The sequence below is a fragment of the Mus caroli genome, unplaced genomic scaffold, assembly GCF_978045245.1.
Source record: "Mus caroli unplaced genomic scaffold, Mus_caroli_1 scaffold_1, whole genome shotgun sequence".
NCBI lineage: Eukaryota > Metazoa > Chordata > Mammalia > Rodentia > Muridae > Mus > Mus caroli.
The window spans coordinates 185,148,040-185,161,652 of NW_028227256.1; the positions used below are offsets into that span (position 1 = coordinate 185,148,040).

Consider the following 13,613-nt stretch of genomic DNA (forward strand, 5'->3'; position numbering starts at 1 on the left):
GGGTTGGCTTTGTCTTTTTGCCCAGGAGTAATGTTGGTTGACTGCCTGCGAAATCCAGTACATTGCTTCTACCTGCTGTTCAGCTCCTTGGTTAGAGAGGGGACATGGAAGCATGAGAAGGAATTTATGTGCTACTCAGCATCTACAGAGACCTGAGGCACAAGCCCTTCCACACTGTAGGTACAAGACTGCCCTTCTTAAAAGATGGCCACAGAAGGTGGCAGGGGAGGTACACACATCTTCCCCCAGCAGAGCCATGCTGGCATGATAGGCTCCGTTTCTAGATCTGCCCACCCTGTCCCGCAGGGAGAACTGAGCCTAGAGGTCTCATCCAACTCTCCTGCCTTGAGAGGACTGGTAGCCTATGTCTCAACCTTTCCATTCTACTTCTTTCACCGTTGGTCATCTGAGAGCTTGCTCTGAAATCCTGACTAGAGCAAAATGCAACTGCTGTCTGCTTCCCGGCACTGCCCACCATAGACGCTTCACTCACATCTGAAGGACACTACACCCATTTGCGCTCTCTCTCTCTCTCTCTCTCTCTCTCTCTCTCTCTCTCTCTCTCTCTCTCTCTCTCTGTGTGTGTGTGTGTGTGTGTGTATGAAAGAGAGAGAGAGAGAGAGAGAGAGAGAGAGAGAACTGAAGCTGAAGCTTGACTATTTTGTTCAATTGGATGGCCAGCAAGCCCCAGAGAGCTCCATTCTAAGCCCCCTCAATTGCTGTATTCCAAGCCTTCTCCGCTTTACCAACTTGGTCATCTCTCCACCTCCAAGTATTTTTTGTGACAGTGTTATTAAAATCATCCCCTCATTATTATCCTAAGTTCTGTGGGCATAGAATGGAGAGAAACAACCCAGAAACACAATCCCAGGCATTCCTCTACCAAAACTCATGATATTGAACTGTAGGAGATAAAAGGGATGTTGCCTAAGAACACAAGGCCCAGGATCAGATGTTCTGGGTTCAGTTGTTACCCCAGTGCTTGGCAGCCTTGTGAACCAGAATGCAGTGGAGATGTGATAGGGTATAATGACAACTGGCCAGCTAGGGTGGGGCTGCCAGCAGTGAGCACTCTTCAGATACAGCAGCTCCTGGCTACTGCTTCTGTAACTGAGTCTTCCCCATGTTCACTGTTGTCCTTGCTGGGACTGTTGCTCTTAAATACTGTCCCTCTCTCAAGGAACTCCAGTTTCTGTTACTATGGTAAGTAAATTCCCTGGTATCTGATCCTAATTTCTTAAAAGGAGATAGGTGTGAGCAAACGTGCTAACACTATAGAAAAGGAAGCCTTTAAGTCTGCCAGGGTGTTTGCTCAGTGGTGCACACAGAGTCCACCCTCTCCCGACCACACCAGTACCCCAGTAGAGCATCTTCCTTGCTAGAGAGCTACCTCTACCTAGCCTTGTACGTGGGACACTTGAACACTTGGATCCTTGATTCTCTTGGTCTCTGTCAATGGCCACAGGCTTGGAGGCTGGAAGCACATGGCTGTAAAATCAGAGCACTGACCTTTGAACTATTACTTGCTTAAGAAATCTGTGGCAAATGACTTCATCTCTCTGAGCCTGTGTCTTTGTTTTCAAAGCATCTACCTCTGAGAGTTTGGGGATTAAATGCTAACTGTATAGGTAATGGGGTGCTCCGAAGACCAATGGCACTGCAGAGAGATTTGCATGAACTGTTCATGCCAGCACTTAGACAGGTTTGCTCCCCCTTGACCAGTGAGTTTCACTGGTGTGCTACTCAGGTACAAAAGCACTTCCTTGGTTACTCTGGAATGAAAGCACCCAGAAATCCTGGCCTCTAGAATTTTGGTTTGCTGACCTTCTCCAACCCTCTGTCCTTCTTCACAGTCTTTGTTCATTAACTTACTCAGGTGAAGCTGGCCACTCACGCCTTCCCTTGCCCGCTGTCTTACAGTTTTGCTCATGCACTGTTGACGCTGACTCCTGTGCTTCAGTTGGTCCTTTCCTCTGTCCTGGGGCCATCACCACTCTCCCCCTCCACTGTTTCCTCCCCTCCTTCCTCCTCTTAGCCAGTGTACTTGTTCACATCCTCCTGCTTCCACCCACCTGTGCATTGTAGTGTCAGCCCCTCCCACCGCAACTCCCCTGTGACCCAGTGACCCAGTGACCTCCAGAGCCTGCCAAGTTACATTGCCCTATGCTCTAAATTCCACAGGAAGTTCTTAAAACTTATTTCAGGTAACTTCTTCAGTAGTCAGGATTTTGGCCTCTTGGAAAACTTACTTTGAGTCTTCTTACCTAGATTCTGTGTAGGCAGAAAATAGAAAAATGTTGAGAAAAGAGGGCATAGAAGAGTCTCCAGCCAGTTTCCAGACCCAAAGTTCAGTAACTGAGTCAGCCGGTACCAGGGGTGTGGGTTCAGCAAGCACCACAGAGAACCACCACACACCTCTCAACATCCTGTAGTTCAGTAACTGAGTCAGCCGGTACCAGGGGTGTGGGTTCAACAAACACCACAGAGAACCACCACACACCTCTCAACATCCTGTAGTTCAGTAAGTCAGCCGGTACCAGGGGTGTGGGTTCAGCAAGCACCACAGAGAACCACCACACACCTCTCAACATCCTGTAGTTCAGTAACTGAGTCAGCCGGTACCAGGGGTGTGGGTTCAGCAAGCACCACAGAGAACCACCACACACCTCTCAACATCCTGTAGTTCAGTAAGTCAGCCGGTACCAGGGGTGTGGGTTCAGCAAGCACCACAGAGAACCACCACACACCTCTCAACATCCTGTAGTTCAGTAACTGAGTCAGCCGGTACCAGGGGTGTGGGTTCAGCAAGCACCACAGAGAACCACCACACACCTCTCAACATCCTGTAGTTCAGTAACTGAGTCAGCCGGTACCAGGGGTGTGGGTTCAGCAAGCACCACAGAGAACCACCACACACCTCTCAACAGCCTGTAGGAAAGCTGAACCCTGAAAGTAGGGTAGGCATTGGACAGCACCTCCCACTTCCATCTTTATCACCGAGGGTGACAAAGGCCTGGCTATTTAAAGGAGGCTGAGGGGAAAGCAGAGAAACACAGCAGAGAAGCCAGGCCAGCACCAGCCAGGGAAGAATGGAAGAGGCGTGGTGGCAGGATGATGATGATAGTGATGATAGGACATCTTCCTCTTACCTCACTGTTAGGCTAAAGTTGAGAGCATCAGGGGCTAGGGAAGAGTAAATCTGTACTAACAGGAACTCGGCCTTTAACCTAAAATCATTTACACACCACAACTATACCATTTTCCTATAGAGCGTAGCATGTTTGTGAAGAGGAAAAGACCAAAAGCTGTTTTTCCAGCCTGCGAGTTGGGGCTGGGAGAGATGGCACAAAGGACTGCTGCTTTAATCCTTTTAGGAAACAATTCACTGGGTGTGCATTTGATCTCTAAATACTTTGCTTTAAAATAACCCACAGCAGAAAAGATAACTTGGCCAGGCTGTCAGTGGAGCTATCATTGAAAGTTTGCTCCCAACTGGTAGATGGTCCAGTGTTAGCACACTAACACTAGTGAGGTGTCCCTTCTCATGGCAGTGTGGGTTCTGGCCTGCCGGGGAACATCACCAGCCATGACCTGGAGATGTGCTAAAGGAGATAAAGACAAGCCACTCCTGTGGAGGCTGGTCACTCCCACCTGCCTGCCCCAGTCTTTATAAAGATGCTGTTCTTGGAATACTAGAGGTACTTGTAGTCACTAGTATTCTTTATAGTTGTGTTGTCAGCATCTTCAATGTCCACTCCTACATATTTGCTGTGCTACTGGAGCACTGGGTATGCAGCTGATGAGCACCCCAGGGACAAATGTGCTGAGAATCTGTGAAGGGTCATGGGAAAGAGCTGGGCTTGGTGGCAGAACTAGAAGATTTAACTACGCTACCGCTGTGGATTCAGGGTTGTGGAACTTGTTCTGACCCGCTACCATGATTGCTTAGCTGTGAAAGGAATGGATCCAAAGTACAAAGTCTGTGATTCAGACTGGGATTTTTTTTTTTTTGTCTTAATCCTGAGTGCAGAGCTGCAGAATAGGATATTCTTGTATTTTCAACTCTTTTTTAAATAACTCCAATAATCAAAAGTCATAATTTGGCATAATGATGCTATAATTAAGTTGTGGCAAATGATAGCATTTGTAGATTTTATAACCAGAATTGATTTGTAAAATGAACACAGTCCCAGCAGTTTATGTTAACATAATTAAATGGAAATGTAATTCTAACTCCGTTTGCTTATTAAATTGAAAATTACTGGGTTATGAGCACTCTTATATTCCTGTCAAAATTGGTGTAAGTCTAGAATTACATGAAATACCCATTAAAATAAAGCATATTTAAGGTTCTGTTGAGAGTGTGAACAAATTCCTTAAAGCATATGCTGACTGTTCATTGGAGAGCAAGTGCTTCCGAGGAAGGGCCAGCTCACCACTCTTCTTCTCTCCACAGCCACTGGTTTAACCCTGGGGCTAGGACAGAGCACGGCCAGGTAAGGGACCATCTCCTTCAATGTGTCTGTCTCCTTTGGGATAGTAAGTCAGCACAGAGAGAGCAGCTTAATTTCAAAGGACTCAGTTGTGCTGGGGCTTAATACTGACCTCAGCCTGCATCTGAGACTCATCCCACCGCCACTGTCCCAAGTCACGCAGGTAGCCACTGTGGACTGGGTCACATGGAGGACTTTCCTAGGAAATCCTGGGTCTGACTGTGCATGCCTGTGTAACCCTGTGCTTGGGACAGTAAGATGGAAGGATCAGGAGTTCAGCGTCCCCATCCATGCAGTGGGCTAGCCCATGGGGCTAGCCTGGTCGGCAGGAGAAATTGCCTCAAAAATCCAAGTCACCAAGTAAAACCATGAAGATCCGGCAGCGCGGGCTGTTACTGAGATGGGGGGCAGGCAGTCATTTTTTATGAGATTTGGCCTATTGCAGGTATGTGTGTGTTTTGAAATGGCTGTTTGATGTACATGAGTAGCTGGGCTGGCAGAAACTGGGTGTTCTACCTTGCTCTTAATTGTCTCCTTAAAACATGCTAATAGTATTTAGAGTTAGATCACGGTAAACCTAGAGACTTACAGTTTAGTGTTTGACTCCTTGAGAGGGCTTTCTTTCTTTTCAATGATCGAGTTATGTTTTAGTCATATGATCCATAAAGAAGCCACTGTCTGAAAGTTGACAGGACCCTGAGGGGCCAGGGCTGGGAGAGGAGAGCTTACATGGCATGAGAGCCCTCAGAGGCCCTGGGCTCAGCTCTGCAGCAGTAGAGAGAGAGAGAGAGAGAGTGAGTGAGAGAGAGAGAGAGAGAGAGAGAGAGAGAGAGAGAGAGAGAGAGAATCTGTCACTCCTAACCTCTAGAGAGAATGGTACCAGTTCCTTCTCACTTTTTTAGTCATAATCCTTTGACTAATTTTTAGTTTGGCCTTTTGCTTAAACTTCAGTATGCATTCTACATACTTGACTCCTACTTTTTGTCTTGATTCAATAAGTTATTAATTAGTAAATGTAGGTAATGTTTTCATTTGTGGTACTTGGGTTCTATAAGTAGACTCAAACACTAGATTTGTAAATACTGACCAGTATTCATAGAGGAAGCACAGAGCCAGTTCTTCCAGACTTTTGGTCCCGAGGTCTTCCTTCATCAGTTAGGTTGTGGCCTTGGGTGGGTGGGTGGGTGTGTGTGTGTGTGTGAAAGAGAGAGAGAGAGAGAGAGAGAGAGAGAGAGAGAGAGAGAGAGATTGGTTGATTTGGTTTCAAACATGAAACCTTTGAGTCATTAAGCTCTGACAGCGGCACTGCAGCTCCTCAGTGAGCACGGCTTATTTTAACAGGCAATGCCTTTTCTTTCCCAGCCTGTCACAGCTCTCCTGAGCGTAACAGCAGTACACACTATTCCTGAGGCCATACAAGTACAAAAGCATTGAATTCAGAAGGACACACACACTAAAACAACAGTTTGTTCATAGGATGCGAGCTATAACAGGACAGCGTCATCTGAGTGGCTCTGTCACCTGGGAGACTTGGTTTTACCCTCAGTGTACGTCTGCGGTGAGTGCCAGGCATGGACAGCACAACTCCGGGTGTGAACATAATTTTCAGCAGGTACCTGAAGAGGCGGCCATGGAACCTACGCAGTGAGGACGGGTTAGCTGGGTAGCAATAGGCACATGCATAGCATGTACACTGCTGTGATCATTCCTGAATTCAGCAGAGACCTAACTGTAGCACAGTAAACAGAGAAATGACAAGATTCTTCACTGTGTCCCGTGAATGACTTTGCAGTGCACTCAACCTTTCTTCTTTCTTCTTCCTGTGTAGCTCCGTAGAGTAAGGACAATAGTGACTTAACTCCCTCCAACTCCTCACCTCGTTCCTTCCTCCAGCTTCCTGTTCTGTTCCTTGGTGTGCTGCCTACCGTGCTCGTGCTTCTGTCGCTCTGAGCTGTAACTTCCCTGCCATCTGTTGTATTAGGCAGGGTTCTCTGGAGTCACAGAACTTATTGAATGTCCTCTCTATATGTTAAGGGAATATATTGTGATGACTTTCAGTCTGTAGTCGGAAGTCCAAGAATCTAGCAGTTGCTCAGTCCCACGAGGCTAGTTGTTTCAGCTGGTCTACTGTAGAAGTAGGTCCCAACAGATGTGCAGGCTAGTAAGTGCAAGGAGTCGAAGAACAGAGAGTGAATCTTCCTTCTTCCAATGCCCTTATGTAGGCCTCCAGCAGGAGGTGTGGCCAAGATCAAAGATGTGTGTCACCACACCTGGATCTGGAACTCGCTTTGTCCCATGTTTACCTTGACCTCACAGATTTCCTTGCTTTAGTCTCCTGGGATTACAGGCATATACTACCTTGCCTGGGCCTAAGCTTTTCATGGCCACTATGCCTCAAGATATCCATGTCAAGATCCAGGTCAGAAACTTGTGTCTTCCAGCCTCAAGATCTGAATCACAGGTGAGCCCTCCAATTCTGGATTGTAGTTCATTCCAGATATAGTCAGGTTGACAACCAGGAAGAGCTACCACACGTATTATCTGTCACATGCTCACTACTCTTACAGGCAAAGGTATTTATAAAAAGCAGCGTCATTTTCCCACTCAGACTCTGATGGTCTGCATGCCCATGAAGGTAATGACTGTCGGTAGCTATAGAGAGATAAGCAAGGATCCTGGAAGGCCACTCAGGTGAAAGAAAGGGGACACATCTGTGTATCACTGTGTGCGTGCGTGCCCACACTTGTCTGTGTCTCTGCATGTGAGTGTATATTTCTGGTGTGTGTGCGTTTAGCTTCTGAGGCTTTCCCTCTGTGAACATCTTCCACCTTGACATTTTGAGTCACTGATGGTGGTTTAGAGGTTTCTCCATTCTCTCTCTAATGTTGAAGACACTGAAAGGCCAAGTCTGCAGAGACTTGAAATGGCGTTTCAGCTATTCAGGGGCTCCTGACAGAGGCGCTTTTGACCAGGCATAGTTTGGCTGTAGCAACAGTAAAAGAGGATGCGCTTCTTCCTTTTGATGAGACTTAATAGTTATGTGGAAACATGAATAGCTCAGAAATTCCTTATTCCTATTTTGTCCATGTGGAAGCCATGAGCTACACGTAACCCTCTTGTCTCTCTGGCTGGCTCCATCAACCCTGGGCTTGTGTGCCATGGTTTTGGTGTTGCGTGTTGACTTGGTGTTGCTTCATGCAAGCCATTTCCTAATGGACAGCTGCAGGTGACTAAGTGCGGAGTTGTGGCTCCATTTGGCTTAAGCCCCCGATCTGAAGGCCTGAAGGTGAGCTCTGTTCTTAGCCAGGATGACACTGAGTCATGACCCCTGAATGACCTTTTGTGTGACACTGATAGAAGCCCCACAATGTAGCTGCAGCTGCTCTCACCGTGAGTTTGCAGCCTGCTGCCTCTTTTCAGATACAGCACATATCCAGGCCCTCTCAGTGTTCTCTAGACATTGGGCTTCATGAATTCACTTGTTCATGGCTCAAGCATCTAAATCTTTTTTATCTGAACTTCATTCAGAATTTATTATTGACCATGATTTGTGGTTTTATTGGTAAAGTGAGATAATTTCATGAAGGAGTCTATGTGTATTAATTGCAGTATTGCAATATTTGTCTTTTTTATACTATACCCATCAAAACCATGAACTTTAGGATAAGAACACATTCTTATATGGATCTACTCGGAAGAGGTAGAGCCAAGTTCAGAGTCAGTATCATCTCCTTTGTGTCCTTCCAGACAGTGGGCTGGAAACCTCCCCGACCAGGTTGGTACAGCCTGCCATCATGGTTGCAATTTCAAACCCAAGTTGTCCCAGACTTTTTCTCAGTGAACTTTTTAAGTTTTTGAACTGTTTTAATGCCATCCTTAGGAAAGCAGTTCCAGTGACTTTTATCTTAAAATGAGAAGAGTGTTAACTGCCGTGAATCTTAAGATAACGGAGGGGAGTTTGTCATCTCACCTTGAATTATCGGTGTCACAAATGTTGGTTTATATATAGACTTGAAGGCACTAGACTTAGAAATGCCAAAGCAATTAATTTTTTTTGTATTTTCAGAACCAATTTAATGTTCTTGGTATAAAGTGTTTCTAAATTAAAACACTTTCAGATTAATGGACTTAAGATAAATGGTCACTATTTTCTATAAGTAACAATAATGAGTTATGGCCTCAGCTGCATATCATACACCAGATCTCATGCCCTACTTCATTGCCTCGTTCATTCATTCATTCGTTCATTCATTCATTCAACAAATATCTATTGAGCACTGAAAATGTTCCAGAAGAGTCTAAGCCCTGGAGATAGAGATAAACTGAAACCTTGAAGTGAAGCGCCGCAAAGGCACCATCCATCTCCCATCTCCCAAGGGAAGGCTCAGTGTGGTTGGGGTCTGAGGAAGGGAGGAGGTTAGACCACAGGTAGGAGGGAGCACAGCAGCTTACTCATGTAGAGAAGTAATCAAATTATTAAGGGCCATTATATCCCAGCACAAGACTTTGAATTTTATTTTATGTGTAATAAAATGAGATTCATTTAGGAAAGCTCATATTGACTACAGCTCAGAATGGCGTGGATTAGAGCAAGACCTCAGACAGGGAGACCCATCTAGGAGGCTGTGGAGTGAGAACACCGTGGTCTGGACTAGAGTGGTGACAATCTGGGTAAGAGCCTTCAGGAGGACGTACGTAGCTAAGGCATCCTTGGATACTAGGGATGGAATGAAGGTCTGAGCTGTCTAGAAAGTGGCCATTAGCATTCGGTTCTCAGTGGTGGAGCTGTTGAGAATACTTACCCTGCCTCAGAAGTTCCTGACTCTCTCAGCCTGTGCAGACTGACAGCTGAGTTCTTAACTGTGACCATTGTCACACCTGTACAGCTCAGACCCCGTTCTCTCCACAGTTCAGTGCCCCAGGTTCCTGTCTTAGAATCAAAGACTAGACCTTAGAAAAGTGAAGGACAGGCTCTGTCTGACGGTGCAGGCTCTGTCTCAGGGTGCAGACTGTGTTTGAAGGTACAGGCTCTGTCTGAGGGTACAGACTCTGTCTGAGGGTACAGGCTCTGTCTGAGGGTATAGGCTCTGAGGGTGCAAGCTCTGTCTGAGGGTGCAGGCTCTGTCTGAGGGTACAGGCTCTGAGGGTGCAGGCTCTGTCTCAGGGTGCAGACACTGTCTGAGGGTACAGGCTCTGTCTGAGGGTGCAGGCTCTGTCTGACGGTGCAGGCTCTGTCTGAGGGTACAGGCTCTGTCTGAGGGTGCAGGCTCTGTCTCAGGGTGCAGACTGTGTTTGAAGGTACAGGCTCTGTCTGAGGGTACAGGCTCTGAGGGTGCAGGCTCTGTCTGAGGGTGCAGGCTCTGTCTCAGGGTGCAGACACTGTCTGAGGGTACAGGCTCTGAGGGTGCAGGCTCTGTCTCAGGGTGCAGACACTGTCTGAGGGTACAGGCTCTGTCTGTGGGTACAGTTTGTATTTGATGACCCTGTCACTGAAACAGATGGCTTGAGGGTTTGCTGGAACACACGTCTGTCATGTGTCAGTCCCTGTAAAACTTCTTCTGCTCAGGCTGATTTCTGATGTGCTGTGTATTTGAGCTTAGCCTTGCATCTTCATAGACATTATGTATACAAGTAAATTAAACTTTGAGTGACATGGTGAAAGTACTGGCTGAATGTTTTCCACATCTATTTTATTTCCAGTTAAGTAGAGTAAAGCAAGTATGAAGGGACATGGATGTCTACACATTTGGAGAATGTATATGTGCACACACACACACACACATGTATACATCATACAAGCCAGTAGGTTTTAAGAGGCCACTTTTGCTGTATTTTCTGATATGGGAGGCTTAGGTACATAAGAAACAGTATTATATCATATCAGTTTCAAAAATATGGCAGCTGAGCCTAACAGTCAAAGCCTTAGACAACAGAGGGTGTTGTCACTGTGGCTATAGAAGTCGGGGACACATCTAAACTCCATGCTCCAAGAGATCAGTCACTGCAGCTGTCAAGGACAGGTTGCCCCTCCTGGCTTGCTATCCCTCCCTGGCATTTCTGCACAGTGACACTGGCATCATTAGCCAAGAGAGTGGCAAGAAAGTTATGTACCTGGGCATGCCAGTGTCCCTTCAATTACAAACTCTTTTCCTCATTGCAAAATAATGTAACGGAAATATTTTTGCTTTTGCACTTTGTCTTGACACTCTATAGCATCAGCTTCTGAGAGATAACCGAGCGGAAAGAGGACACAAGAAAAGCTGCTCCCTGAAAACAGCCAGCAGGTAAGCGTCCAGGATGCTCTCTGCTCTCACAGGCTCAGGGCCGTACTGTGTAACCGTGAAACCTTGTGAACGGTGTAGTATTTGTCAAAACCCATGTCTGGGTTCCCAGGGATGAATAAAAAGATGCCATTTTGGCTAAATTGTTTTAAAGCTGATGAAATGTAAGCAAAGAGGTTTTTTTCAGGGGAAAAAAAAATATATATATATATATACAGTTAGGTTCTTTTTCATGTGAAGTTACCTAAGTTTCCTGTTTTATCTTCTTTTCTTTTTGCAGTTTCCTTTTGACAGTATGTTTTCAAGTTTGTATCTGGTACTCCTGAGGATTTCGTTTTTACTTAGATCACAAAAGCTCTGTCTCTCTTGACTGAACAGTGATCAGAATGACTGCCAAATCAACTTAGCACGCTGTCAACTCACTTGGGACGAGAGTGTCGTGTGTGAGCATGGTGGTTATCTTGATGATGTGAATTGTAGACTATTAACTGAAAGTAGACACTAGCAGCTCTTGGCTTAGAACCTTACTGTATGAAAAAGAAGCAAGTGGATAGCGCACAGTGTGCATGCATTAATTAGTGCATCCTTCTCTGCTCCGACTGTGGACGTGACATTACCAGTTGCTGCAGGTTCCTACTGCCTTGACTTATCGGTACTGATGGGCGGTACCCTGGACTTGTTATCTAAAGGAACCCCTTCTCTTCAGGTTTTTGCTGGGGTGCTTAGCACAGCAGAGAAGGAACTAGTGCAAAGTTCAAGACCAAGAGGACCAGCTTTCTATAACAGCCCCCAGCAGGAATCCCACAGTTGGGACAAGTTCTTCAGTCCTTCTGGTCCACTAAAAAGCTAAAGCTGATTGGCTGAGGCAAAATTAGCCATCATACCTCGGGCTTAGTAAGAATTTCTCAGAAAGTTAAAGCTGAGTCTGTGGAAGAAGAGTGGGAGTGAGACCTCATGAGGCCTGAGACCAGCTCTGCCCACACCCTGTGAGGGTAGCAAGGTGTGCCACCAGCCAAAAGGAAATAAACAAACTTGACTGAGAGTACCTAGCGGGCCTTGGAGGTTAGCCCTCAGTAGAGCGTGTCTGTATAGGAGAGCCCTGGCCTCCATTCTCAGCACCACTACAGAGTCAGAGGGGAGGCTCTGTGGGCTCCCATCCCTTTCATGTTTCTGCTCCATGGCACTGTTTCCCTTGAGCTCTCTGGGAAAGAAAGGGTTGTTAACTCTGGGAGGTTGTGTGTCTGCAGACCCCTGTATTTCTGCCACGTCCATGGGCTCTCCTGGAACTGAGCTACCTCCGGGTTTCATGTCCATGCCCGCCACCCTCTTCGGGTTTTGGGTAATTACATTCCTTGCCGCCATTATCTCCATATCAGAGAACCCTTAGTTCTCTGTGTAAGCCCTCCTCTTCCCTTCCCCTCTTGCATTGTCTTTCTCTCTCACATACATACATGACATGTCTATGTTACAGGTACACAATGGTCTTATCTGCACACCTATACAACAGGAATAAATACAAACAGACTGACTTCTTGAAGCACTGGTGGGCAATTTTCTCAATATTATAACACAGATCTTCAGAAGAATTTTTTTGACTTGTATACTCCTGTCTCCAGACATCTCTCCATGAGCATCGTCTCATATCGGTTCTTTGTCTTGATTAGTGACTGTGCTGGATCTTCTGATCACTAATGTGAAAGTGCAGGGCAGCGTGGAAAAGTGAGCATAAGTGCAAGGAGAGATTGGAGCTTACATTTTGTTCTCAATCTTTGTTAAATGCAACGTGAAAATCCTTTACCTTCCAATTCATACATAGTATTCTGCATTCCTCTCCTGAAGCCCGTTTACTGCCGTAGGATTTTAATATTATCTTGACTTTTCTTAACCCTTTTGGATGAGTGACTGCACTTGCCTTTTTCAACTTAGGGAAAACCATAAAGGCTAGAGAACAGAACTGCAATGGATCGAGTGAGTCATTGCATTGTGGGGCCATTTACTCCCAGAATGTCCCAAGCAGGTCCAGAAGCATAAACTCACAGGTGTGAGTCAAGGCTGAGCTGCTGAAGTGGGCTTTGTTCAGAGATGCTCTGAACACACAGCCAAGTGCTGTGAAGTTACAGCTTGGGCCCGGGCACCTTGGAGAAATGGTAGGAATCTTTGTAGAGAGTTTTGCTCACATATTTACCCATGCTACTAAGGGCATTCGGTGCAAGGTTCTGCATCTCTGCTTCAGGCTCCTGCGTCTCCCTTGGCTTCGCTCTGCTTCATATTCTGTGCTCTTTACACTGCTGAGCATGTCAGTATTGTCCTCTCCCAGCACAAGAAGCTGCTGTGCCTAACAAAGAACTGAAAAAGACAGTAGGTAAAATCTCCTTTAAACACACATTAAAAAAAAAAACTAACAGTTTCAGTCCCTCGCTGTCTGCCTTTGAGAGGGCCCCACACGGTAGGGCAGGATGGCCTCAAACTCACAATGTTCCCTGTACCTTGGCATCTTTAATTTTGGGACTTGAGGCATGGAGTACCACCCCGGCTTCAGTCATTTCTCTAAGGAGATTTGTGCTCTGTTCTGCGAGCTGTCCTGTGTCCGTGCTCCTTGAGGTGCTGGCCTTGTGGGTTTCTTACCTTCCCTCAGTGCTTCAGACATCCCTGTCCTGCGTACTGACAGCAGCCGTGCTCATCATAATGTGTCATCCTGTCATATCCCAGTGGCCACTAATAAAATGACAACAGGTCGCATTAGTACCTACTGTAAATTAAATTATAGATTTACTGATCGTCAATATCGTTGATGGTGTTCCTCTAATGTGCCTGTCAGTTTGTTGTTTCCTATTGTTTC

At 46.2% G+C, this 13,613-nt stretch overlaps 1 protein-coding gene across 8 annotated transcripts in view; it reads left to right on the top strand.

Moving 5' to 3' along the window:
* Gpatch2 (G-patch domain containing 2) overlaps positions 1 to 13,613 on the top strand; it is a 145,425-nt gene that overhangs the window by 106,005 nt on the left and 25,807 nt on the right. For 7 of the 8 annotated variants that reach the window (XR_015048613.1, XR_015048614.1, XM_085843676.1 and 4 more), the window contains 2 exons: positions 4,457 to 4,496; positions 10,707 to 10,777. Coding sequence is in view for 6 of the 8 variants with exons in the window: in XM_085843676.1 (XP_085699802.1) it covers positions 4,457 to 4,496; positions 10,707 to 10,777 (111 nt within the window). In the remaining 2 variants the exon portion in view is untranslated. Of the gene's footprint in view, positions 1 to 4,456; positions 4,497 to 10,706; positions 10,778 to 11,054; positions 13,611 to 13,613 lie in introns of those variants that run through there. The other variant, XM_085843689.1, reaches the window with a different exon arrangement.